General features: G+C 39.9%; 1 protein-coding gene across 1 annotated transcript in view; it reads right to left on the bottom strand.

Moving 5' to 3' along the window:
- LOC138032276 (adhesion G-protein coupled receptor D1-like) overlaps positions 1-27,500 on the bottom strand; it is a 55,067-nt gene that overhangs the window by 14,676 nt on the left and 12,891 nt on the right. The window contains 9 exon segments of the mRNA XM_068879921.1: positions 4,415-4,544; positions 9,381-9,433; positions 10,700-10,796; positions 16,864-16,921; positions 18,425-18,529; positions 20,630-20,789; positions 22,052-22,099; positions 23,274-23,323; positions 25,127-25,498. Coding sequence (XP_068736022.1) covers positions 4,415-4,544; positions 9,381-9,433; positions 10,700-10,796; positions 16,864-16,921; positions 18,425-18,529; positions 20,630-20,789; positions 22,052-22,099; positions 23,274-23,323; positions 25,127-25,498 — 1,073 coding nt within the window.

Genomic DNA, 27,500 nt, shown 5'->3' with positions numbered 1-27,500 from the left:
TTGGTTTATATAAATTTCAGTAGCTCTCGCCGTATGTACAGCATATACTCAACGGAATACCGCATTTCTTATTGGTCAATGACGAATGTATAAATAGGTTATAGAATGCAATAGAGGTTATAGAGAGCAATACAGAAGTTGCCATGGAAACACGAGCGATGGAGTAATTTTTGTTATAGATAAGATAAGATAAGATAAAGCGTTTATTAAAATACAAATCGCAGTCAAAAGACTGAATTACTTATAAAAACTATTTACAATAAGTTGATATCATGTAAAATACAATGTAATATAATATCCTAAACTTAAAACTTTTTTACGAAAGCTTACACATCTTAGAGTTATTAAAAGTATAGAAGTATGAGCATAGTATAATACGTAGCTAAAGGTTATATTAAGATCTCAACAACTGAGAGGCGTAATGCATTATAAACGACTTGAAAATCTCTTTGTCTTACAAAGTGGAACTCTAAATTTTCTGCTCTTCCTAGTTCTGTAGGTTATGGCATTAAGCGGCGGGAGAAGGTGATGGAGTTTGTGCCCCTTATTATCAACTATTTCCATAAACAGTTTGCGGCATAAAAGCTCCCGTCTATCATGAAAAGTGGACATGAAAGATTTAGTTAGCGCCTCACTATAGTTAAGGTCTGGATATATTATCCTTAACGACCTTTTTTGGATCCTTTCCAATTGATCCGACAAGTACGCAGGCAAACTTGAGTGAAATGACTGACAGGCATACTCTAGTACTGATCTTATGCAAGCACAATAAAATTGAAGCAGAGATATACAGTCAATATCTGCGCGCTTAAGTTGTTTTAAAAGATAAACTCTTTGTGATGCCTTTACGGTGACATTGTCAATATGATCATTCCATTTCAGATCGTCTCTAATAGTTAAGCCTAGGATTTTTGCCGATTTGACAACTTCGAGCTGCTTGCCTTCGGATTCCAGGGAAGAAGAGGCACCACGTTTCTTACGGAAGTCTATTTGCATCTCCTTACACTTAGTTGGATTTAGGCGGAACACATTTTCATCCGTCCATTTGAGCACTCCATCCACTGTATTTTGCAGGGTACTTGTACTTGACTTAGGTATAACTTTAGCAAATTTGGTATCATCGGCAAACTTCCACATTGCGCTGGTAGTACTAAGTTCATTTATCATGCCAAGAAAAAGCCATGGACCGATTTTGTGCCCTGTGGAATGCCGGCCGGAACATTGACAAATTCCGAGAAGCAGCTGGAATCAAGTTTGACGCGCTGAGATCTGTTTCGCAAAAAGTCACAAATCCAATTAACAACAGTACGCTTTACACCGACGCTGTAAAGTTTGGAAATAAGCAAATTGTGATCTACAATTGGTCGAACGCCTTCTTATAATCAAGAAGAGCTACTCTGACATGAGAACCTGACCCGTCCGTAGCTTCCAGCCAATGATGTAGCATTGAAATGAGTGCGAATGTTGTGCAGGAATATGGGATAAAGCCGTACTGGTTAGGGTCGATACACTTCAATAAAACATGCTTAAGATCTTTCTCAATAATGAAGCCTTTAGCGACTTTAGAAAGCGTTGATTTGAGAGATATCGGTCTCAAATCTTTATTAAAATCCTCAATAGATTTCCCCTTTGGCAAAGGCGGAACATCAGCCAGCTTCCAGATCCGTGGAACCTTGGATTCTTCAAAGGACTGATTCAGGACTTGCGTTAAAGCCGGGGCAAGAATATCCGAGTACGTTTTGAGCACCAAATTTGGTAAATTGTCGGGTCCACGGGCTCGAGACACACTTATCTGCTTGAGTTTTTTTGCAACTTGGTCCACTGATACTGATATGGGCTCATCATCATCACAGGGCAAAAAGATGTCGTCGGCTAAAGGAGTGTAATCTTCCATCTCACTCACAAAGGCCCGGTTTATCTTATTAGCTAATTCTTGGTCAGTACAGCTTGTATTAGTTCTTAAAATGGATCGAAAGTCTGGGCGAGAACTCCTAGCATTGCCACACAATTGTTTTACCTCACGCCACAAATCGCGTGGTCGCGTGTCCTTCAGATCTCGCACTTTATTGTTATAATAGACCTTGCGACACCTCTTTCTTTCACGGTTGACTTTGTTTCTAAGGATATTAAACAAAGGTTTATTCCCAGAAGCAAAGGCCTTTTGTCTTTTGCTTATCAAATGCTTGAGGTCAGGATTTAACCAAGGTCTGTCCGTTTGGTGGATTTTGACACACCGCTCTGGCATGATTGCATGTGTGAAGACCATAGTTGTTAATATCCGTTATATGAGCGAGTTTTTCATCGCAAGAGCTATAGTGGTCAAGCACTTGCTCCCAAGGGACCGCCACTAGAAATCGTCCAAGGGCAGCAACGGAACTAGGCCTCTTGTCCCGAGTTTTAAGAGATTTTCTCTGAGACTTGCTTTCTTGTCGGAGACCAGGCATGGTTATAACAGTCACATGGTCAGACAGGCCGAAAGCAGGAAGGGCTGTCGGTTCTTGATAATAATCCTGTAAGTTGGTAAATATCTGGTCAAGAATGTTGTTGCCTCTCGTAGGGATCTTGACTAAAGATTTCAGTTGATAGTTCCTAGCCTGTGCTTTAAAATTGAATTTGTTGAAATCGCCAGCGACTACTATGGCACTATTAGGATACTTGACTTCAATCGTCTCAAGTGTGCACATGAGATAATCACGTAACTGAGCATTGCTGGTATCGGGATTTTGATCCGGATGGTAGACAACAGCAACAATAATATTAGAAAACCCTCGCGGCAGGCGGTGAGGGCGCAGAGAAACCCAGATTACTTCATGGACGTCGCTGAACAACTCAGGGAGCAAAGAACACTGAATTGACATATAAACAAACCCCGCCATGATCTTGGTGTTGTCGATCCCTCCGAAATAACTGATATCCCGTGATGTTGATTGGATCGTCGGGGATTGTATTCTTTAGCCAGGTTTCAGTAAAGAGAGCTACGTCGATGTCCCGCTGCTTAATGGTGAAAGCTATCTCGTCTATCTTTGGCGCCAAAGACATAGGATTGCTGAGCAGAAGCGAAGGTACAAAATACGGCCTTTCCTGAGAGACAACAATAGGTTGGTGTGATGTTGAATGAGTGGAGGTGACAATTTGAATATTTAATAAGTTCCGATAACAAACTGAACTTTTCCTTCCTTGTGATTCCCAACGAGAAGGAAATTTTTTGCGAAATCTTGAAAGGATGACAGTGATGTTATTGCTTCCAGTTTTACCTCCACCACGCTTGCCTCTCATGGACTTCAGTATGCCAGCATCCTTGAAGGTTCGCCATTGTTCGGGTTGAAAGGGCTTCATGTCTTGAGGCCTAAGACCTTTCCATTTTCGCAAGGACATTAAAAAGTTACGTGAATATTGAAGCATCTTTAAGTTATATTTGTACTCGTATAAGAGTACGATGGTATTGGAAGGATAAGAGAGAAAATTTTTTAAAAAAGTTCAGCAGAGCTGAAATTATGGCAGCCACACGGCGTACGAACAATGTTATGATCTTATCAACGCGTTTGATAAGAACATATCAGATTTCGTTTTTCCTTCATCGTTATAATTGGGCTTACTTTGGGCTAGCAGTTATTTTCAGTTTTAAGAAAACGAGGAACAGTGTTTTTAGACTCGATAAAACACGTGCTGCGAGCTTCAAAAATATTCCACAAATAGCGTTTCCTTTGGGATCCGAACATCGGTTCAAAATATTAGTATTGTCAACTTTCTTAAATCCCATAATACACCTCTTTTAGCCCCAAAACTTTGCATAGGCGTTGCTTTCGATTTCTCTTGGGACATCTTCATGTCCCAAGAGAATTCGAAAACTGACGATTATGCAGAATTTTAGGGGGTCAACAAGAGTATTATAGGATTTGAGAAAGCCGTATAGTGAATACAAGAAAACAAGCCGGGCCTTCCTAATATTCTTTATATATAGCATCCTAATTAGGAGTGTTTTATCAGGTTTAAAGCTCATCCACGTGATGTTTTATAGTTGTTTTGATAGGCTCTTTGGCTCATGAATTATTAATGATTTTTTAAGTGACTTCAATTTATATCGCGTCATGAAACAAAACTCAGCCCTTCTAGTCCTTACTTACTACACTTTTGCTCTGTAGTAGCATATTACTTCTTGTACTTATCTTCAATATATGGGTTGCATACCTTTTTGTTTGTTTTTTTAAGTAATCAGCAATTTCAGGGCAAATGGATTATATTCAAAATTTGTCATTACAACTAATTAATTAAATGTTGTTGTAGTTGTGCCGTTGTCAATCGATCAATCAATCAATCAATCAATCAATATCGCTGCAGATTGTAACAAGCACTGAAATTTGTTAAGTAAAGTTTAGGAGATGTAAATTTAATTGCAACCATTGAAAAAGTATACCTTCTTTGAAGAATCAAACTGCATCAAAACGGCGAAGCTAGTCAGGTGATTACAGCTGCACACCGTACGCTCGAGCGATGTTTCGTCCAGTAAATAACAACCCTCACTTGACCATGAACCGATGGACGAACTAAGAAGGCAAAAATTCTTGTTACTTTAAGATGGATTTATCCCGACCGGGCGTTTTTCGTTGTATCCCAAGCAATACCATAGAGCCTGGGTGCCCGTATATTTTGTACAAAATAAGAAAACGATCTGCAACATCACCGATATCAATGCAATCGTCACGTCGAGATGTACAATCTTACATTAAGTCTAGAATGTGGGCGAAGTATCGTAAAACTAAATAAAATTGACACGAGCAGTTTAAAGTATTCCCCCGTTGTAGTGGAAATCGTCACATTAGAGAGATTTGGCATTACATTTACGCGAGACTCGAACGGCAAAAGTGACCACGTGACCATAATTTTCCCGCCATTTTTTGCGTTTCCCGGTTGTCCCATTCAGTCGACGTGAAAGAGGGCATTTTCGAGTTTGCTGTATGCGTGGAATTTTCTTTTCGTCTTTCTTCTACATAACAAGTTGTTTCTGAAGAAAGAGAACCCTACAACCATTTTTTGGTAAGTCAAACAAAAGTTAGGTTTCATTGTTATAAATCGTTCGTATAAACTGACTCCTTTAATACCGCAATTTTTTCATGAAGTCACTTTGACTCACAATGCAGCTTCATCGAAACTCGCAAAATTTGACAGGTGAAGATCTTCATTTGATATAACGGTGTTTTTTTCTACAAACAATGTTCAGCTGAGACTCCGAGTTCTTGTATTTTCTTTACTTCAATAACAGACGAGATTACCTTAGTCCATTCCGAGTTGCCGAGGGTCAAGCAAAGCTACAGTCACAAGCTTCACTTCGTTTTAGGTGAAACATGAAACGGCAAGACCGGCGTTTTTCGTTTCACGTAGAAGTGTTGCTAAATCTCTTTTATTTTTATGCAGAGTACCGCCAAATTATATGCTAAAATGCGAGACGCAGGTGCAGCAAGATCGTTTCTTATCTTTTAAGCACTTATGTTATTGTTTTGTGGTGCTGCCGATGCCGTAGCCGTCCGGCGCAAATTTCCGTTTCGTAAACGGTCGTTGCCATTTGGAGAACATTTAGAACAATTCTCTCTCTTAATTTGTCGTTCGCAAAAACTTTGTGAAAAGTTGGGTGAACGATGTCGAACTCGGTGCAATGGCTGTAGGGCAAACCCAATTACGCACTAGACTACCGAGAAAACCACTCCAAACATTGCAATTTTAAAGTATTTTAAAATGAACCTAACCCTAACAATAGGCTACTTTCGAATTGTGCAGCAACAAAAGAACAGAGTCGAGGTTCAGGGGAATAATTAGCATTTTGTATTGTTCAGAACAAAGGAAAATGCAAATTATTTCCCTGAACCTCGACCCTGTTCTTTTGTTGCTGCACAATTCGAAACTAGCCTATTCATTATACATACATACACTTTTTTAATTTATACACGGTAAAATATATTACAACATGGAGTTTCATTACAACTACAATGTTTCACAAGATTGTAGTGTGGCCGGGAGCCCGACCAGCAAATACTATAAAGTTGGTCAATTTCCCTTTAAAAATATCCAAGGGAGTCTGATTTTCGCAAAATGATTGGCGAACTATTCCATAACAGTGCACCGCTATAACAATCAAAGTGTCACTGTCTTTACTCGTGCACATGAAAGTTAACGCGATTGTTTAAAATTGGCAGGCTGAAGTTTTCTTTAGGCATTAGTCAGTGTGATGTAGCAGCTGGATAATTCTGTAATAGCACGGGGGCTCTCATATGCAACTAGGTACCCAAAATAATTCATGTATGTGACGTGATCCCCTTAGTTTGCTGGAATTCAACCCTGTAAAATACGTCTGACTACTATATTTCTCCAATGTAGGAATAAGATTACTCTTAAACACATCCTTTATAAAGAGCCGTGTACCATGTGTTCAAAGTTCCTGGCACAGGTGACAGGGTCTTTTTGAATAAGGTCTGATCAGTTGTTTAGTGCCAGGTCATATTGTTAATTTCACCAGGTTAGGCAAGTATAGAGCAAATCCATTCAGTATTATCAACACTTTTTGTGCCAGTTATACATTCATCCAACAAAATTTGCGAATATTTACCACTATATTTGCTACTGTTATACTTACAGATAGATGATCTGAACCATAGCTGATCACAGCAAGCCTTGCATATATATTTAGGGCCATGTTTTAACTTATCCTGAAAAGACTGAATCACTTTTGGCATGGAATGTCTGATAGAGTCTTGACCCTGACAAATTTCAGTTTGGTTTAGACTTGAACTCTGCATAGCTTTCCTTAAATGGTTCTGTGCTTTTCTGTTTAGTTCTCTGATATGTTCTGGATTGGAAGCTTTTCCCTTATGAAATGTTTGCTTTTCATATTCTGTTGCTGCTTCAATATTTTAAGATCTCTTTTGGCGTTTCACATTGTTTTTCTTTTCCCTGAACTCTTTATTTTGTCTCTTTTGCTTGATAGATTCTCTCATATAAGCTCTTTTTGCCACTGCTTTGCAGAAATAATTACTAACACTCACATCATTTTTTGGCTATGGTTAAAATTAATTGACTATTACTTCAAAATAATTGTTGACATTGGTAACACTGCTGATTTCATAATCTGAAATGTTGTCATTATAATAACTGAACTGCTGAAACATAGTGTCTTTCACCTAGCTGCCCAATGTTAATAACAGTCACGGTTCCCTGCTGTCCGCTTATGGGATTGATAACATTTACTGTTGCCCACCCCTCAATGGATTCATTTATATGTATTGTAACATTTTATGCATCAGAAACTGCTTGCACAATAAGTGCATCACACTATGTATTGGCTCAACACACCCACAATTGCTCTGTAATGGGTCCAATAAATTTTTGCTGTGACAACACACCCACAATTGCTCTGTAACGGGTCCAATAGATATTTGACGGTTGTTTCTGATGTATTCAACTACAGCAGCATGCACGTTCATGTGATAGGAATGATCATTATATATACAATGTAACTGGTGGGCAACAGAGGAAAAGAAGCACATGATGAACCATCTAAGGTACATTCTAGTGCCTTCAATCTTTTCTGAGCTAACCGAGCCTGCAACAGTGCCATAGAAGGATTTCTCATGAGCAACAGGGCCTGGGGTCGATTCAATGTCTCCTGATATCAATAGCTTTTCTCTTGATAGACGATAACTATCATTTTGTTGGTTCAATTTTGTTGAATGCTTAGTAACAGATTGAACTTGAATACACAATAGACCTGACAAGTCTTTTTTGTGTTTTGGAGTCCTTCGGGTATTAAGATAAAAATGACAACTAGAATCTCCTACTCTCGAAGATTTATTACGTCTGAGTTGCGGTCTAGGTCTAGACATTCTTACTGCAATATAATATTATTTTCCAAAAGCAAGCACTTTCTTAACTCAGACGAGATTGGTTCGTTCTTCTTTAAATAATGCAGCCATACACTTTCTAATTACTCTGTCTTCATGAAACAAGCTCAACGTTTTCTTGTAAGGAATTCTGGAAGGTTCTCTGTCCCTTTCCCGGGGAGCATGTTTGCATTTACGAACGGACTCAGCCCTTGCTCTATCACAGGAGATTGGTACGGATACCTCATCAGTTTCCTTATATAATAATCATTGACCGAGTCTTTCGACAGTTCGTCATTATGGTCCGCCCCACAAGTACTAGTGTCTGGAATCATGGGTTGCTTGGTTGCCTCACTGTTTTTCATGTCACTGATGTTGTTCAAGATGGATTCATATGGCTTTGATGACTCATAGCTTGCAAAACTTCGTGATAGCTTTGATAAACATTGGTACTTTGATGGCTTCAATGTCACTCTCCAAATGGAAGCCACCTTCCAAATGGAATTTATTAAACCCCCGTGAGCTTAGGGGGTCGACAGAGACTGTCTTCTCACCATGTGTCTGCCGCTTCCATTTCGACATGTATTAATTAAAGTCTACGCGTTTGTGAGTGAAAGGCGGTGTGCAATTAATCGCACTAATGTGTAATTGTTCAGAATCTTTTGCTTCACCTTCGAAGAACGCCATTTCTTTAGTTCTTCAGTCTCTTGCTTCTAAATGCAGCGGAAGGTGCTCAAAAAAAGCCATAAAAGCCACAAACAACAATGGCGGGGCCCAACCTAGCGAACAGGAAGTCACAGCTTTCTAAGCTGTGTTGTGATTATCCATCCTGATTGGCTAATTAGATCGAACTTCCGGTTACGAAGGTGTGACAATTTGCATAAAGATTCAACGTTTGCCATCAACGTGTGCGCAACATAGGAAACTCAAGTTTAGCCTCTGAGTCTATAAGTTGTTGTATTTTTACTATCCTTTTTGCTTCAAAACGTCAGACATACCCTTTTAAATCATCAATCCACGTATTCTCATTCCGGAATAGGGTCAATCGAACGCACCCTAAGAAAGGCATCGACCCTGTAAAATGGCAACGACCGTTTACGAAGCGGAAATTAGCTCAGCCGCCAACGTTAATTTGTTCAACTATTTTACATGTAAAATTGACAAGCAAGCGGAGACACTTTAATAACAAAGGACATCCCAGTACAATGGCTTAAGTACTATGGAGAGAAGACTCGCCTCTCGGTAATGTATTCTGTTTCCTTGCTCTTTTGTGGAATGAGCGTATTGGTTCTCTATGCTGTTGGGAGGCTAAATAGATTTTACCCTGTCTAACGCCAGACGATTTTACTCATCAGTGAAGTGGGGTTCAAGAGTTAATGAGTTAACAACCGTCTACATCCACTCGAAAACTATAATATCTCCATTGACCCCTGGGAGTGAGGATTGATAGATTTTACTCTGTCTAACGCTGTATAACGACGCCATTTAAGATTTATTTATGATAAAACCCACTTGTTGTCCTCATTCCAAAACACGCAGATTCTTTCACCTTTTCCTTTTGTAATCTAAGAAAAGAACAACTTTTCATTAAAGACTAGTAGCTATGGTCATAGATCGGGATAATTAATTCCAGCCAGGCGGCGTAGCGATTTCCTAAGCGAAAGATTTCGGAATCACACATTTTAACACAGCATTCTGGTCTTGGCAATAAAATGGCACCATTGTAATCCAATTTGTTGCTTTCAGTGCTTTGTGCTGCTATAAGGCACGCGATTTTGACCAGATTTTTGACAAGATAAATTTTATAATTCTAAATTTCTGCATTTGTTAACATTTCGGTGAAGTGATATATTTTACCTTCATTTTCTCTTGATTTTACCTTTAATTTTTTTTTTTGAGAATTACAACGCAGCTCAAAGGGTAATTTAGAAAAGCCATTTCGTGTCTTCAATTATTGCATGGGTCGAGTTAAGGCGCTGTAACAGTTCGCAATTTTTCGTGCAACTTGTCTCTCAACGCCATGGCGAGACACGTTGCAGAAACCGTTGCGAAAAGTACAATTTAATTCTACTTTCGGCAACGGTTCAGGTAAAATTTCCAGGCATTGCGCAGTGCAAAATCTGTCCTGTCGCAACGGTTTGCGGCACCAGCCAATTAAAATGTTCCTTTAACCTCACGTGATCATCCGTTGAAAACATGAGGGGGTGTTAACGTGAAAAAACTCGCACCGGCGCGAGTTTCACACCGGGATGACTTCTTGATACCGCGTTTATGTGATGACGAGGTGAATTCGTATCGTGTTTACCTGAGGGGACACCACATATCGATAAAATACAAGCGTGAATCCAAATTACAAATATGGCGTTTAACACGAAAAGTGCGCATGTGCTTCCCGTTCCAGCCCACCGGGAGCCCGATTTCACACCGGAACAAGTGGTCGTTCCTCGCTTACATGATATATACTGTTGCAAGATTTCGCGCCGGAACGAAATTTTCGCTCCGGCGCAGCAACCGGGGTGAAGTCGCGCCGGTGTGAGTCGCCCCAGCATGACTCTTTTCAGTGATATCACGTAAACAAACTGGCAGAACTAAGAGAGGAAACCGGAGTGAACTCGCGCCGGTGCGAAAATCGCCCTGGTATCATGTCAACACCTCCTAAGTTGCATGAAACGTTGCCTAGAGTAAACTAAAACCCGCTAAGCAACTTGTTTCGCAGTGTAGGAACTTTTGTCGCAACAAAATTGCGAGACAAGTTGCAAAAAGAGATGCCGAGTGTATCAGTAACTATACGCCACGAAGCGATAAGAGTAACGCAATCTGCGAAACCTTACCTTTGCGTGACTGAAAGTAATGTTGATAAGATGTGGGAAGGTCTTGTTGTACTCAGGGCTGAGGGCCACTCCGATAACATTGGAGACCAGTCTATCCCTTCCAGTTAAAACCAATTTAGAGAAAGAAATGTCACTGTCGGGCTCGAAACAAAATAATATCTTAAGAGATTTGTTTTTTTTCTATGGTGATACTCGGAAAAAAATCCGAGTATTCCTTTGCGGGAGTCGAACCGGCGACCTTCCGATTACTTGTTCGGATAGTCACCAGACTCGTGGGAGATGGTGGCTCGGGGATGTTCGGGAAAAATCCGAGTGCTCTTTTGCGGAAGTCGAACCGACGACCTTCCGTTTACTAATTCGGACGCTCGGACGGACTCCTGCAAAAGAGTACTTGGATATTTTTTTCGAGTATCCCCGAGTCACAATGAAAAAATACATCTCCACATTTCATTCACCGTGGTAAACATATAACATCTCTTTCAGTACAAAACAATATCATTACCGGTATTGGGCAACCGTGCGTAACAACTGAATAATACAAGAAGCTCATAACTAGGAACGAACAACTCCCGCTACTAAGCCAATAGCCCAATTCGGCTAACTCAGTGTTGTACCCAATGGAAATTTCTTGGGAATAAAACGTTTTGTTTAAAGCATTTCCATATAATTTAATGTAAATGCTTCATTGTCATGCAACTTCAACACACAAAGAATCTTAACCCCGAGAGATTTGAACTGGGTACAACATTGAGTTAGCCGAATTGGTCAATGTCACGGCATTTGTACAGACCAATCTATTTTTAAACTACCTTTTCCGCAAAATAAAAACAGAGACAGTTCCGGTTCGGTGACGCTATGACATCAAGTTAGTATCTTGTGATTGGTCGTCGGGCTCCTGCGGAGTCTCATTCGCGGGAAATTAATCTAAGTAAGGGTTATCTGCTTCAAACGAGGGGATATCAGATTTATTCATTTATTCACCTCTGGTTCCGCCCAAGGGCGCAGCCCTTATTCGGAACCAGAGGTGAATAAATCTGATATCCCTGAGTGAAAGGCCGATAAAATGCTTATTTTACACATTGGTGAGGTTTTCTAGGAAATTCACTGTTGTTTGAGATGTCGGCAAAACAGCTTGATGAAGATTTGTAAAGAAACAAATATATGTAGTCTCTAGGGACTTAAATTACATCCATGTGCGTGAAAAATTGCGAAAACAAAATTGTCTGAGTTGAATATTTAAGTGTAGCTTGCCTTGTGTTGTAATTTGCACTGTAGATTACCGGCTTGATCAAGTTCAGCTGATGTCGAAGTATGAGTGAATCGGACTCCAGTGATGATAATTTCGTCACTCAAAGCAGTTTTTCTGGTACTATTCAGTCAAGATGAAAGTTTGTTGGATGTGCCAGCAGATCATTTTGATGGTTTAGATGTAAGGGAAACAGTGACAGAATTATTGGAAGTAACGCAGAGTGAGTCCAGTAATGAAGAGGGAGAAACTAGGAAGAAGGTTGGAGTATCGCCACGTGGTATTGAAATCGTGACACAGGAAGAGGTTGAGGAAAGAAAAAGAGAACGAATTCCACAACATACACGAAAGTCGACGGCTTGGCATACCAGAGTATGGGATGAATGGGGGCTAGAGTGCAATTCTCTACGGTTTACGGTCGTTTCGATACAAAGTCGTTTCGATACAAATTGAAGTCGTTTCGAGACATCGTCAAAGTTGATTCGATACGCGTAGAAAGTCAATTCGATTCAACTCAATATTTATGTTCTCAACCGTTGAAGGGCCACCGACAACCAGTGTCCTTTGCGCGCCTTTGTTGTTGTTATTATCCGGGCAATCGAATCGGCCGCTTCGCTTCAGAAAAATCCCGTAAAGAAGAACTTCTGAGAATTCGCTGTTCCATTTGTTTTTTAATCCAAACTCCTTCCTCCTTTCGTTCCATGATCTCAAGGTTGAAGTAGTGAGCCAAATAACATGGCGCTTTTTCTTCCTCGGCGGACGACCTTTCTTCACAGTTTTCATTTCGCTTTTAACACGAACACAACACCCAAATAACGCCAAAAATACAATATTTAAACATTAAGGAAAATATTAACAAAGTTTGAAGCTACTGGGCATCCAAAACACGACGATGTGAGGCGATGGAATTTGAGTTTTCAAGAAATACTAGTTTCTGTATTACAGAAAATGACGCCGATAGCTTGCACGCCCGCAAAGACTTGTGGTTGTCGGTGGCCCTTTAATTAGTGGTGTAACCGGCGCAAAAACTCCAATCCTGGTAAGCTAATGAAGATACTTCCAAGCGACCACAGTTATGTAAACACTTTCAACGATGTCTTCTTTTGATGGGCGGACAATTTGCGAGCATTGCTAGTCTCGCGTATAAGTCTAAGCACTCATTTCAAATAGCACTGATAAACAGCATTTAAGTATAAGCACCCTTTAGAACAGTCAGCTGTCAATAACTGTGTGACTCGCATGGCTCGCGCTAGCCTGCGTTGCAAGCGTTCCCGTTCGACAAAAGAGCTCCGAAACGATTTTCCGCAAACTGGCCGCGCGAAAGTGACATCCCAACTTTCTCGCGGCAAATCGTTTCGAAGCTCTTCTGTCGAGCGGGAACGCTCGACGATACACGTCGAAAAGTCAAGATACACGTCGAAAGTCAATTCAACTGTTAATTAGTGGTCACGTCACGTATATAGACAAAAAAACATCTATTGCTTACAACTAAATCGTTTGACACTTATTTATTACGCTAATCTAAAGGAATTTCGTTATTAACTTCCAATACATCTTAAGGCATTATGTATATACAAAAGATATTTATTCCGGATCCATACAACTAAATGCATTTCAGGTATTGCGATGGAAACCATTACAATCACAAACTTTAACTACTGGTTTTTAAAATATTTTAACTGATTGATAATACTTAGTACACACGAAAACTGAACAGCCAATTCAAATACTAGTATTATAAACTTAACTTGTATAAACATTGCTATCCTAGCCTATTTATAGGATTTGACCAGTTAAATACGAGCATGCACTGAGAAGCTGCTTTGCGTTCCTTTGGCCATTGTTGAATTCTTCCCACAGACTAAACAGTCGTGATTGCCGCTTCTTGTACTTTTCTCGCTGGATCCTCCGAAGCGGGCTTCTTCTCCGAGACGAGGTGAATTTGGAGGGATGTCAGTAGAGCTTCTTTGTGTAGTAGCTTCACTAACAGATAAAATGGCAGCTGAGACTTGCGGATGCCTATCTATTCAGTCTTAGATGCCAACCTTCCACATCGTTGCTTGTGCGGATTGACTTCATGTATGCTGACCAAGAAGATGGAGGCCATTCACTGGTTTCAACGATCCAGGTGCTGTTCATGTAGCGGGCAAGGTTCATCAGTTCGGAAGTCGAAGCATCCCTCTCTAGTCGTCTGAACATGGGGCATATTTCTTCCTCTGGTAAATACGGCAACTGGCCATCATTTTCTTTATTAGGTTGACTGTGGGTCCCCCGATCGTTGGTGTACGCTGACTGAAGACCAAGCTCTATTCTACCTAAATGTTACATACACATACATCAGACATTTATTAATCATTTTAGTATTGCAAAAGTAAAGATGCTAAGGAAGTTAACGTTCAAACTACAGACAGGAGTACATGAACGATAAATAAATAATAAGGGAAGCTAGCATTGTAAATGTGATAGCAAATCATTTGCCGAATCACAAAAGTACTCCTTGTCCATACTTACTAACTTAAAAAAAATCATGTTCCTACGTTTGTTGCTAACCTTTCTCCACAGAGCTTGCATCCAATGGAATGTGCAGCCATGGATTTTTACTTCGGGAAAAACCTCTTTCAGGGCGGACCACATGGCTTTCTCGAAGTCTACCGTTATTCTTCTTACTTGAGGCGGGCTTGGAACCAACTCCATCACCGTCTTTAAATCAAGTTTGCTTGACACTTCCTATGATTCCATTTGTGACAACCGTCGCATTAAATAACTTGCTGTCTTTCTCAAACAGACTATCTACACTGGATGCAATCATCGTCGCAGATAGATTCCATTTTTGGTTAGTTGTTTGCGTTGTAGGAAATGTGTCTCGTATGGCGATCAATGATCGAATGCATATTAAAATTTTCCCCCTTTTATAGGGTAATCATGCTCCTAATCGGCAGTTTAATTAATTCAATCGGAAAAGAGACTCAGTCTCTTGCCCCAACTTTCGCGCGGCCAGTTTGCGGAAAATCGTTTCGAAGCTCTTTTGTCGAACGGGAACGCTTGCAACGCAGGCTAGAGCGAGCCACGCGAGCCATGCGAGTCACACAGTTATTGACAGCTGACTCTTCTAAAGGGTGCTTATACTTAAATGCTGTTTATCAGTGCTATTTGAAATGGGTGCTTAGACTTAAACGCCAGACTCGCAATGCTCGCAAATTGTCCGTCCATCGTTGAAAGTGTTTACATAACCGTGGTCGCTTGGAAGCATCTTCATTAGCTTACCGGGATTGGAGTTTTTTGCGCTGGTTAGACCACTAATTAACGGTTGAGAAGATAAATATTGAGTTGAATCGAATTGACTTTCTACGTGTATCGAATCAACTTTGATGATGTCTCGACACGACTTCAATTTGTATCGAATCAACTTGTATCGAAACGACCGAACACCTTCTCTACTGTTGGAACAAAGAAAAGGGAATGACTTTCCTGTTGTCCCCGAATATGACACTCTTTATACATTATGCGATTTGGAACTCTGTTTTTGGCTCAGTAAGTTTGTCCAGGAAATAAAGAAGAAAGACGGTTCTGAGTATCCACCAAATACGCTTTACCAGATTTGCGATAGATTGCAAAGAGCTTTAAGAGAGAATGGTTTGCCAGAGTTGGACATTTTCCGAAATCCGAGATATAAACTATTCCAAGATTCCATTGATTCGCGAATGAAAACTCTAACACGTAATGGAATGGGAGTCAATGTCGAACATGCAAAACCAATACCAGGAGACGAAGAAGAGATTCTGTGGTCGAAGGGACTGTTGGGTGAAGATGACCCTCGCACGTTGGTTAACACATTTATTTATTTGGCAAGTACTTTTCGCTTCGAAGTGGCGAAGAACACGGAGAGCTCCGTTTTTCTCAATTTGAAGTTATTGAAGGAAATTTAGTCGAAAGATCAAGACTAAAGTACACGTCTTTCGCGGAAAAGAATTATGCTGCAGGATTACAGCATTGCAAAGTCAAGGCAAAAGTTGTCGAGCGTCATGAGAACATTGTGAATCCAGAGAGATGCGTAGTCCGTTTATACAAAAAGTTTGTAAGTAACTGCCCAAATGATGTAATTGGAGGTAGTGTATTTTATTTAACTCCGAAACGGAAGTGGTGCTCGCCTTTTTTTGTTAAGAATTTACTCTGCGTTTCACCAACGTAACTCCTGCTGCAGTCAGTGCAAGGAATGTCGTAAAAAAACGCTTTTAACCACCAGTGTAACTTAATAAACTTTATTTTTTAATGTACCCACCTGGTGACAAACCCAGTTTTAATACGTTCCACATTATTTAACATGAAATGAAACTTGTATAAAAGGAATTCAGATAATGTTAATAAATGATTTAATAAATGGAAGTATTATTTGGTGCAGTAATATTGTAGTGTATTTGATGTTTTGAGGGGAATAGCTGCAGGGGGATAACTCAGCCCCGCACTCCCCTGTTACAATCAAAAGCCGCCACCAGCTTTTCAGACAGTTTATTGTTGACGGGGAATATTCAATATAATCCCCTGCGATAACAAAACCCGACAAAAACACGCTTTTTGCGGGCAGGATAACCAATCAAAAGTTTCGACTAATTTATTCGAAATTAACCAAAAACAAAAGATTGTGCAGGGTCACGGTCGGTTCAACATCTAATTGCAACTGTATTGTTCCTGCTTTTGAAATTCCCAGGGTTTCATAACCAGTCCCTAGATTAACTATGCTTGAGTCAACCCTTCAATGCGCGTACTGAATCTTCCAAGGGAGGAGACTTCCCTTGATGAGCTCCTGATTCGATTAAGGCTAGGTAATGACAAAACGTGCTTTGTGCCTTAATCAATGGCTGTTACTCATATATGAAAGTATGAATAGTATTTAAAAGAAGAAAAATTATAGTTTACTTACTGCGTCAAATTCAGGTCTTGTTCCCTTGTTCGGTGCAGCGTAACCACAATAACTCTCCCTGAAAAAAAAAAAAAAAAAAAAAAAAAGGCAAATCAGGTATATCTTGCTCAAAGTTTTTCAAGTTTCGGTTCATATCTTTGAAAGAAAAAAAAAACCCGTAAATTTACCATTGCCGATGACGCTTGCAACAAAAATCCATGAGACGTATTTTCTTAGATTTGCCAGCGTATCTTACACACGACCAAATGTAATGCGGAATGGCTTTCGCAAAATCTTGACCAGAGGACAAAGAAACTGTCTGGTACTTTTCTGCGCAGTTGTTCCCAATTTGGCAGCTTTATTAGGGTTCACTTTTGCAACTGTTGGTATCCACGTACAATTGTTTTCAATTTTTATTAGAGCGCTACAGAGATATCTAATTAGTATTACGCACGCATTTTAGTTGATACATTCAAATATAAGGGGTGCTTTCCTTTTGTCAGAACTGGCCGGCCAGACCCGTCAGTTTTCAAGGAAAATGAAATAATTTGAAAGAACACTTGCTTGATAATCCCTCGTATTCTAGATCTTCTAGAAGAGTATTTAATATCATCCTCGAAGTGTGTTAATTTGAAGGCGTTGTAGAGTTAGTCCTTCCAAATGCCCGGTCTGGCCGATCAGTTCAGTATCAAATGGAAAGCATCCTAAGCGGAGTCAGTTTGATGCAGTTACTTCGTTATTCTCGGTGTCACTGTGGCTTCTGGCAGTGAGAATGACACCGGATCCTGAAGTAACTAAAATGTACGAGAACCAAATAATCGCAGTAATGCAGCTCGTCCTGAGAAGGTCAATGGTCCCACTCCCAACTGGGAGCAATTAAAATTCTTATACCAAAGCAAGGGAAAATGAGGGGACAGAGAGGGAGGCTCCCGGTCCAGCCCTTGGGATATGTCATGTCTACAAAAGTTATTTTTAGACGAGCGGAAGTCTTTGTTCTAGCGGAAGTCTGTATTCCGAGACGTCCGCATGCAGGCCATCCTCGGTCTGATGTTTGAGAGAAAATAAATATTCATTAGTCTTCCACGTGCGCCGCCATTTTCTCTCTTCACTAAGAACCTGAGAGCGAGACAAGACTGCATGCTGACGTCTAGGAAGACAGACTTCCGCTAGAACAAAGACTTCCGCTTGTCTAAAAATAACTTTCGTGGACATGACATATCCCAGCCAACGCCTTGAGCCTCCGTCTCTGTCCCCTCATTTTCTCTTGACCAAAGTCATCATCGAGAAATGCATCTCCTCGAGCCTTCAAGAGGTAAAATTTACCACCCCTTCCACTACAATTGCTAGAATACACCATTTCGACAATTTCAATCTCATCAATACAACAGAATGATTGTCACTTGAAACTGGTTTAATGACGAAGCTCCCTAGAATTTCAGTGGCTGAGCATCCGAACTAATTAATCATCGGAAGGTCGTACGTGAGTTCGACTCCTGCAAAGGAGCAATGAGATTATTCCGAGAATCGCCGAGTCACCATCGAAAAATTGAATACTTCGTTCTCAGTACAAGATTTCCCAAACCTGTATTTTTAAACACCTCTGGTGCCAGGCTGACCATGTCCCCGTCGTCAAAGCCAATCTTCCACTGCTCTGAAAATCCATGCAGTACTTCTCCTACTTTTGCAGCTATAAAATAATAACGAAAAAATGGACTATTTCAGGGTGTGTTCCATTGATCCTATTCAGGAATAAGAATACGTGGAATAATGATTTAACGGTATTCTGGCGTTTTGAAGTACCTTACCAGACAGAGAGAAAAGTCCTTAGCTTAGAATTTTCTTGCGTGAATGATGTGATGACAGAAGTGTAGCGTATTAGGGCAAAGTATAGCAAAGTGAATGCTGGTAACATAGCATATCTTTAAGCTTAGGCAAGAAAGAGCAAACTCTTTAAAGATGTCATAATAACATTATCAAAATTTTTCTTTTAGACTCGGTACCCATGAGTGACAATTAACCTTCTTAGCAAATTTCCTTAATCCTAATGATCCCAAATGCAGCTTAGTTTTCACGCCGACGATTTTCCGACAACAACTACCTCAACATCGCCGTCGCAGAGTCTCCAGGCATTTTAATCAGCGGGACAGTTTAATTCATTACCGATATAGTTAGAAGAATGGGTAGTTCCATTCTTCATTTTACAATGACTGCGAAATTCCACGTCAAATTAACAAATTGATGTCAGTTTTTCATGAGTCTGTCTAACCTGCGATCAAGCGTACTTTTCTTGAGACAGGGCGCTAACAAGTACGCCTGATACAATTTCTTAACGAGTCGTCTGCGCGTAGTCCAGAATCTGGACTTTACTCTGATTGGCCGAAAAACAATAGAGCTTTTGGAGCCTCGCTCCGATTGGTTACAGAATTGCAAATCATACTTCTTGTAAATCGGTTAACAGCTGATGAAATTATGGCCGCCAAGAGGGATTTCAACACGAGTGATGTTTAGGCTCTGTTTACAGCTGCTGTTGCTTCGACTTCTGATTTTTTCCAAAAACCTTTAAAGGAAGAGCGTAGAGAATGCATCCGTTTGACTAAAAGAAGACATTACAGTTGTACTTCCTACGGGATTTCGCAATAGTGTTATTAATACAGGCCCGAACATTCTAGAAGAAAACGTTTGTAGTTGTGGCAAGTCCTTTGGAATATATTCGGAAGCAACAAGTTGCGATTCCAAAAAGAACCGAATAGAACTTTAGGGCTGCCACATTCGGGGAATCAGCCGAGCTTGACAGAGAAATTCGACACTGTTTACGGAATCGCAGAACAATCTGAAGTTTATTGTACTGTTGATTGCGCCTGATGATGACATGAAGAATTCGGGCTTTTTCTGCCACTTTATCTCGAAATTCTTTGTTCCTTGATGGTTTGAACAGAGAAACCGCACCAACTGTCAAGCAGGATTTGCAGAAATAGCTTTGATTGCAGAAATCAAAGCCAGAGTGCTATTTTGTTTTTGTCGCGTCTTTAATTGAATCGCAGCGTGCAGGTAATTTCCGGTAAAATCTGATTGGCTCACATTTATAGCATGACACATGATAACATCACTCTTGACAGGTGGGCGGCAGACGACTCGTTAAGAAATTGTATCAGGTGTACCTTTTCCCACCATGTCTAAGGAAAAGTACGCCTGATCGCAGGTTAGAGTCTCCTGTTATTGACAAAGAATTTCGTCATAATATTGTCAAAGTGGTCTGCGGATCCACGAGGCGATACTTTGACAATGTCATGACGAAAGTCATAATCAATAACAGGACAGACGCATGAAAAACTGACATCAATTTGTTTTTTTACAATAACAAAAAGGCAGAGGGATCAAAATTAAGTCAAAACACCAGAAGAACGCGAGACAAAAATGCGAGAAACTTCAACTTTTCTTTAAGCTGACGTCACCAATGTTGCGTCAATTTCGCATAAATTATAAATTCATGTGTCTGTCCGCTTCTTGACAATAAAAATTAGCCAATGAGCGCGCGAGAATTTTGCAGTCGTTATAAAATATAGAATCGACCCCGTTCACAAAAGCGTTCCAGGAACAGTTTTTCAAACTTTTGCCAACCTGTGAGCCAAGTCAGTAATGTTTTCTTCAGGGGGAAGGCCTGTCTATAATAGATCTTTGCAAGAGTCCTTTTAAGTGTAAATATTGCCCATAGTATGCCCATAGTATGAATGAAAATTTTAGCAAAAAAATTGAATTGGAAAGTATTTGAGGCTAGGCAGAAACTCACTCAAGTTATTTCCAATATATGTAATGTTCTTGGAGTATGTCAAATTTCCATTTGCTGGATTGCAATACTTGTCACAACAGCTTATGGCCTTCATCTCCAAGTAACACACGCCAACAGCAGACTCTTCACTGGTGTTGCATGACCAAGAATATGGTACATTCTGTAAATAAAATCAGCAAATATATGCACTATGTCGATATCACTGCTATCTTAATTTACTGATTACGGGAAAGAAGGTCTTGAGTTCAACCAAGACTGGACCAACACTAAGGATCTTTAAACTGCAAATGGTAAGACCGGATAAGGAAACGGCGTGATTTAATCTCTCTAATTTTGACTAACCTGTCCTAAAATAACGGTTATTAAATAACAATAAAAGCGTTTTCCACATACCAAAATAAGTTTTCCGATTGGAGGAGAACATGTCACGTGCCATGGGTCAAAACTCAAAACAGAGGGTGAGCAAAACTTACTAGTCCTCCAGGGAAGCTACGAATTGAACTCCAACGTGATCATGTTGAGCACCTTAAAAACCGCGGAAAATTTGTCTGCCAGCCCGCGTGAAGCCAGAAACATTCCTTGTGTTTTGGCAGCTGAACGCTTTCAAACAAGAACTGAAGACTGAGAAATTTAACTTATACACTTTATTCCGAAATGCCACCATTATGGCATCTCTTTCAAACTTGAAATTCAATAGAATATTTCACCTTGAACGAGTCCATAAGAGCCAATTGCATGGAAACAAAAGAACACTAAAATGGCAGCCAGTAAAGTTCTCCGGGACAGAAGCTCGAAAAAAAGAAAGGGTACTTACAAGGCAATCGCACCAAAAATGCAATAAAGCAATAAACTCGTAAGTAAGTTTTGCTTTCCCAAGGGGAAATAAGACTTACTGTTTCCCGTGTTGCCAGTTATTAATAAATTCAGAGCTTAATACTTTTATTTTATTTTTTTATTTTTTATAAATAAGTACACAAAGCACAAGTTAAGTGACAATAATAAGATGACTAATGCCAAAGCCAGAGGCTTATACGGCGTAGGTCACAATGTGCTGCTAAGTTACAATGAGAATAAAAATTACAGAGAAAAGGCAAACTATTACAACCTAAAAAGAATTATTACTGCACATAAAGTAAAATAAACATACCAGTAATGATAGTGTGCAAAAAGTGATAAAAAAAAAGAGTTTGAAGGGAGAAAAAAGAATTTGTGTTCAACTTAGTTTAAACTTATAATGATTGAAAATAATCCCTCAGTTTATGTTTGTAACTAGAAAGAGTAAGTGAATTACGAAGTGAGAGAGGAATGTCATTCCAAATTTGAGGACCCTGCACCCGAAGAGAAAAAGAATATTTGTGAGTATGAAGATGTAAGTTGTCTTTTTGCCTGGTAAGATATAGTCCTCTATATTCTTCCACTTACCACCATCCACTGCGAATCACTTGTAACATTTTGTAAACAAGTAGAAATCTTTGGGACAAAAATACGCAGTAACATCAGCAACAACGTGCAAACAACAGCAGCAACAAAGCAAAGAAAAGAATGTGGAAAAATATCCGCTTTGTTTGCGCTATTTTTCGAAGCTTTGTTGACTTTTTGCGCTTACACAGACGAAGCTCAAAGCCAATTTATACAAAGGATTCATGTTAGAAAATATGGCGCTACTATAAATGCAATTGACAAAGTAACGGGAAAGCATTCGCTTATGCACTTATGCACAGAAAGCCACAACCCAAATTCTTCTGCTCTCCTGGAACAGTTCCCAGCTTTTCAATTTTCGATGGTATCCAACAAGACTACTTGAAGATTGCACAAAAAGGAAAGCTTGCTAAAGCTAAATGAATTTGAAACCGCAAGGACATTTTTTTTTATCTCATTTAGCCCTCTACATTCTCTTTTAACTTAATATGTTCCACACTTTTTTTTTTAATTTTTTTACGTGTAAATCTTTTTTCTAGGACTTTGCCCCTTTTTCGAAGTAATACTTATCCCGGGTTAAGTGCTTCGCAGATGCCTTTTTTATCCACAGTGCAAGACTGAGAGTATGCCGATTTTATGGCACTATGGAATGTTCCACGCAATGCTTATTCGCCCATCAACGCGAAACTTCAACATTCCTCCCCCCCTCCCCCGGGCAAGCCCGGGCATTCGAACTTTTGAAGATTGGATCATTCAAATTCCCGCCCCGTCGGGCCGAAATGGTGTTCAAATGCCCTATCCTATCGTCGGATTTGAAGGATTTGTCTGTCATACCCTACTAAAGAACAATCGTCATCGGCTCCTGCCGTCTTTAATAAAGACCTTTTGAAGACCTTTCTTTGTGAGCCAATCGTTCACAAATGCTACATCTCTTCCTTTAAACTCTTCCATCGTCCAAACACGTGTTTTATAGCTGTTAGCGACTTCGGCGCCCGAAAAAAACAATTATTTGAAACCTGACCTTTCCGGTTCAATTTTCCCCACCCCACGAAAGCAAAGGTCAAATTCCCGACTCCCGGGCACAGAAGGTTGTCAAATGCCCGGGGAGGGGGGTGGGGGGCAGTTGAAGTTTGGATTTGATCGCCGTATTAGTTGTAATTGCCCTTTGAAATCCGAACATTTAGTAAGAAGAGCGCTTAGCTAGTCCACTGTCAAAATTTGTTACCTTGTATTGTGCACATTCATATGTGTACTTCTTATAATTGGGCTGCCAACCTAAAAAAGAAAGAAAGAAAGAAGAGGACAACTACTACCTTATTAACATAGGTGGCGAAGCAGGGCTGGGGTGGGGCAGGGGAATGCAGCCCGCAATGCCCCCAAAGTTTCTTTATTTGCTGATAATATTACTTGAGCGGCAAAAATTGGTTTAGCAAAATATTCAGTGTAGTGATCATTTTGTAACTTTTCATCAAAATCGTGCTTTGTGAAATACATGTAATGTGATGTAGGACTTCTTTCAACATCTCCGGTCTGTATTCAATGTAGGCAACCGACTGCTATTTTATTTATTATAATTATTTTTTCACTAAACTAGACAAAAAATGATTTGCCTTTGAAGAAACTGCCATGTTCCTTGTGTTTGTTAAAATGCTATTGAATATGAAGTTGAAAATTCTAGACTGGGAGAAAATGAATGTTAAAGGGACAATAATTCTGCTTTTAATTTTTTGGAAGTTTCTGACAAGGGTTTTTAAATAAGCTTAAAATATTACATCGCCAAGGGCATTTTTGGGGAAAATGACTAAGGTCGTGCATCTGGCTTGGCGTACTGTGATCCTCACCTCCAACCCTGCTAAGTTCTGAAACGAGCAATGTAGTTATCACATACGGGAATGCTGATTGGGTGAGACGAAAAGCATTTTTCTTGATCACGAGGGCACTTTTGATAATCAAGAGAGCATTATTATTTGATCCTGATTGTAAAAGTTGCTTAGGTTACAACAGGATCTTTATGCACATATAAAATTAGCCAGTATCAAAAATATCATAATACTCTTTGTTTGTCCCTCCAAAATTTTGCATAACCATTGTTTTTATTTTCTCTTGGGTCTTACAATGGTCCCAAGAGAAACTGGAAACAATGCTTATGCAAAATTTAGGGGGGTGGGGGGGGGGGTTGGGGGCAAGGGGAACAAACAAAGAGTACATTATGGGATTTTTGATACTGGTTAAAACGTTTTGACTGCCAGCAGAGCCTTAAGTTTCTTAACTCGACCAAAAAGAAAGGACTCTGCAGAAATCGTGTTAAATTGTTATTGATTATGCGCAAGCCGTTGCCTGGAGACAGTCTCAAAGCCAGGCCATGTCTTGATTGCACTCCAAGACGTCATATTGTTTTTGGAACTGAAGGCTCGATTTTGACATTCGCCTTGTCAAAAATACGATGTGCGCGCTACCTAAACTGGTTTGACTGGAGTGACTAGCCCGGAAACTTGGGCTGCGGCGAGTTAAAGACTCTGCCGAGTTTTAGAGAGGCTCTTCTCGCAGGGTGATACGTTTTAAGCGCTATTTCTGTTGAAAGCAACGATTTTAACCAAATTAACGAAAGCACGATTGCTGCAATTTTAATTCTAAAGCTGTTCATTGAACTGATCGGTCTGTTTTCTCGCGGCAGTGAACGGGCTTCCCTCAATAATTATGTGATAAACATGCAACCGCTGCGTCAATGTGCCTCGTCATCATACGGAGGTGAGCTTCATTTGTTGGTTCTCTACTCTGCCCTTTGAGGTTTTTCTCCGGGTACTCCGGTTTTCGCCTCTCCTCAAATACCTACATTTGATTTGATTTGCGTTAATTTGTTAATTTCAGTTTACAATGTCGACATCCCCAACTAGACCAATTAGTGCTCCAGCGATATAGAACTAGACACTTCAATAAAGTTCCTTTTAATTTCGTTCCTTTTTTTTTCCTTGTGCAATTAAAGGATCTAATTAATTTCACTAGTATTTTCCAAGTTTTCCAAATTGCCCTCGTCGCACCGCCTCCAAGGTGAACATACCTGAAAATGTCCTCACTTACCTGGGTCACACTCGAACATGTATAAAACATTCTTTGAGCTGTTACAGCTTCTTGGTTGCAATTTCATTGGATATTTGCTTATAACGTAACATTGACCAGGCTGTGATTCTTCAAGAACCTCGCTGCAATTTTCCCAGATTGCTGAATTATTTAAGCCCCATTGACACTCTCCATCGCCGGTAAGCCGAAGAGCTGTCCAATATTCCCGGTTTGGATCACGGAAGTACGTTTTGGCATCGCAAAGTTGATCCAAAGTGCTGATTTTGGCCAGAAAATCCCCATCATTATGATCAGTTACAGCTGAATTCCAATTTACTAAATTTCCGCTAGTAAAGTCAACAATTTCGAATTCGCAAGATGAACTGCATCTACCTGAGAATAAATAAACAACATCGATAGCAGGGGCAGATCCAGGGGAAGGGGGGGGGGGGGGGAGGTTTAATAGGATGGCTATTTACCTTCTTTTTACAGTATTTTTATGTTTTTCTGGAACAGATACTGTTTACCTGACGCGAACATTTTTATTAATGATATATTAATGCTTATCACGTACGGGGCAAAATTACAGAATTCTGATTGGCTGAAAGGGAGGGCATATTTTCTTTATTACGTTAGCACTTTTGGTAACCAAGAGGGCATGATTACTTGATTCTGATTGGTTAACATATTCATGTCCAGAGCAAACGAGGTTACGAGCAGAATCTTCTTCCAGCCTCTGACTCTGATTAAACTGCGTTTTTTCCCTCTGGTGAAATACAGTTTAATTAAATTAAGCTATATTTCTGTTGACAGCATCGATTTATTTACAGTATATACTTCGATTCTTTCATCTCACCCCCTTACAATATTCCTAGATCCGCTACTGGATAGTTCTGTCATCATTCCGTTTGAAAGATGGCTCAAACGTCAAATCAGTTCAATAATTTCAAGAGACTATCTTATAAGAACGATTAACCCTACAATTATACTGTTTCAACGTTGTTTCAAGTAAGTTGCGATTTTACGGAACAATCTTTAACTGAAACATTATGTAGATACTCTTATTTTCGACGTAATGGTCACCATCATGATAGTCAGGTATACGTAACGGGGAAGCCCTTTAAAGGGAACCTCCAATAAAACAGGAATATATCTTTAAAATAGTTAACATAATGCTCACAATCAAAATTCTTTGAACGTTTTCCAATGGGAGCGTTTGTATCCGAAAAAACGGTTCTTTTGGTTTTCAAATTTCCCGAGCGCTGCCATCTTAAATAATTGTGACGTGTCATGGTTGCCCTATTGTTTTAAAACAAAAGCTTTTTCGCTAGTGCTTCTTCGCTGTCGCTAAATTTCATTCGCTAGCGCTAAACCTCATTTGCTTTCGCTAAAACTCATTTGCTAGCGTTAAAGCTCATTCGCTGTCACTAATACACATTCGCTATCGCTAGAATCCATTCGATAGAGCGGTTTTCAAACGAGTGTCGTAAAACCAAAACCAAAGTAATTACTTTGGCCAATCAAAAAGGACGGAGACAATCCAGTAAACCAATCAAAACTCGAACTAATTACACGTAGCAGACACAAAGCGCGGGAAAACGTGCACGCGTCAGCCACGGTTGGTTTTGCTTTCACTTCTGATTGGTTGAAAAAGTCGCCAGAGAACTTTGAACCAATCACTGAGTGAAGTAGATGCAAAAACAAAGTAATTTGCTAATTACTTTCGACACTCAATTGAAAACCGCTCTATTGCTAAACCTTATTCGCTGTCGCTAAACTCCATACACTGCCGCTGATACACCGGCCATACTTAGTACTGTCTAACGCCAGAAGATTTTACTCGTCAATGGGGAACCCCCAGGCGTCAATGGGTAAAAGCTTCCCAATTGAATCCATGACTGTACAGACATGAACAAAATGCCGACTGGAAAAGAATATCGCTGATTACATTCAAAATTCTCTTACATATCATTACATTCTCATTAGCTAGTTAAAAAACACACCACATACAACCTCAATGCAATAGGCTTACAAAGCCAAACCAAAATGGTACACTTAAATATAAATATCTTCGCGAAAGAATGCTTTTGGATGTTTCAGAAAATTATCGCAAAATAATGCAAATAATGATGAAAGCAGGATGAAAGGCTCTTGGCGCGTAGACAGCTAAAGGCCAACCAACAGTTTGCAAACGGAGTTTTATGCAAATTACATTGACGATGAACGTTGGCCGTGCAGTGGCTGAATCGCAACCATATTCAGTTGTTTTTCCTCTTCTTTTTGGCCTTGGTGAACCAACGGAGATTTCTTCATGGTATTTTCCGTAGGTACTTTAAGTCAGAAAACCGGTAAGAATGAAATGAAATTGAGAAGGCGGGCGAAAAGAATAGATTGT

The sequence above is a fragment of the Montipora capricornis genome, chromosome 14 (genome assembly GCF_036669925.1).
Source record: "Montipora capricornis isolate CH-2021 chromosome 14, ASM3666992v2, whole genome shotgun sequence".
In the NCBI taxonomy this organism is placed as follows: Eukaryota; Metazoa; Cnidaria; class Anthozoa; order Scleractinia; family Acroporidae; genus Montipora; species Montipora capricornis.
Note: the sequence above shows the minus strand (reverse complement) of the source record. Positions and strands in the feature narration are given on the sequence as shown.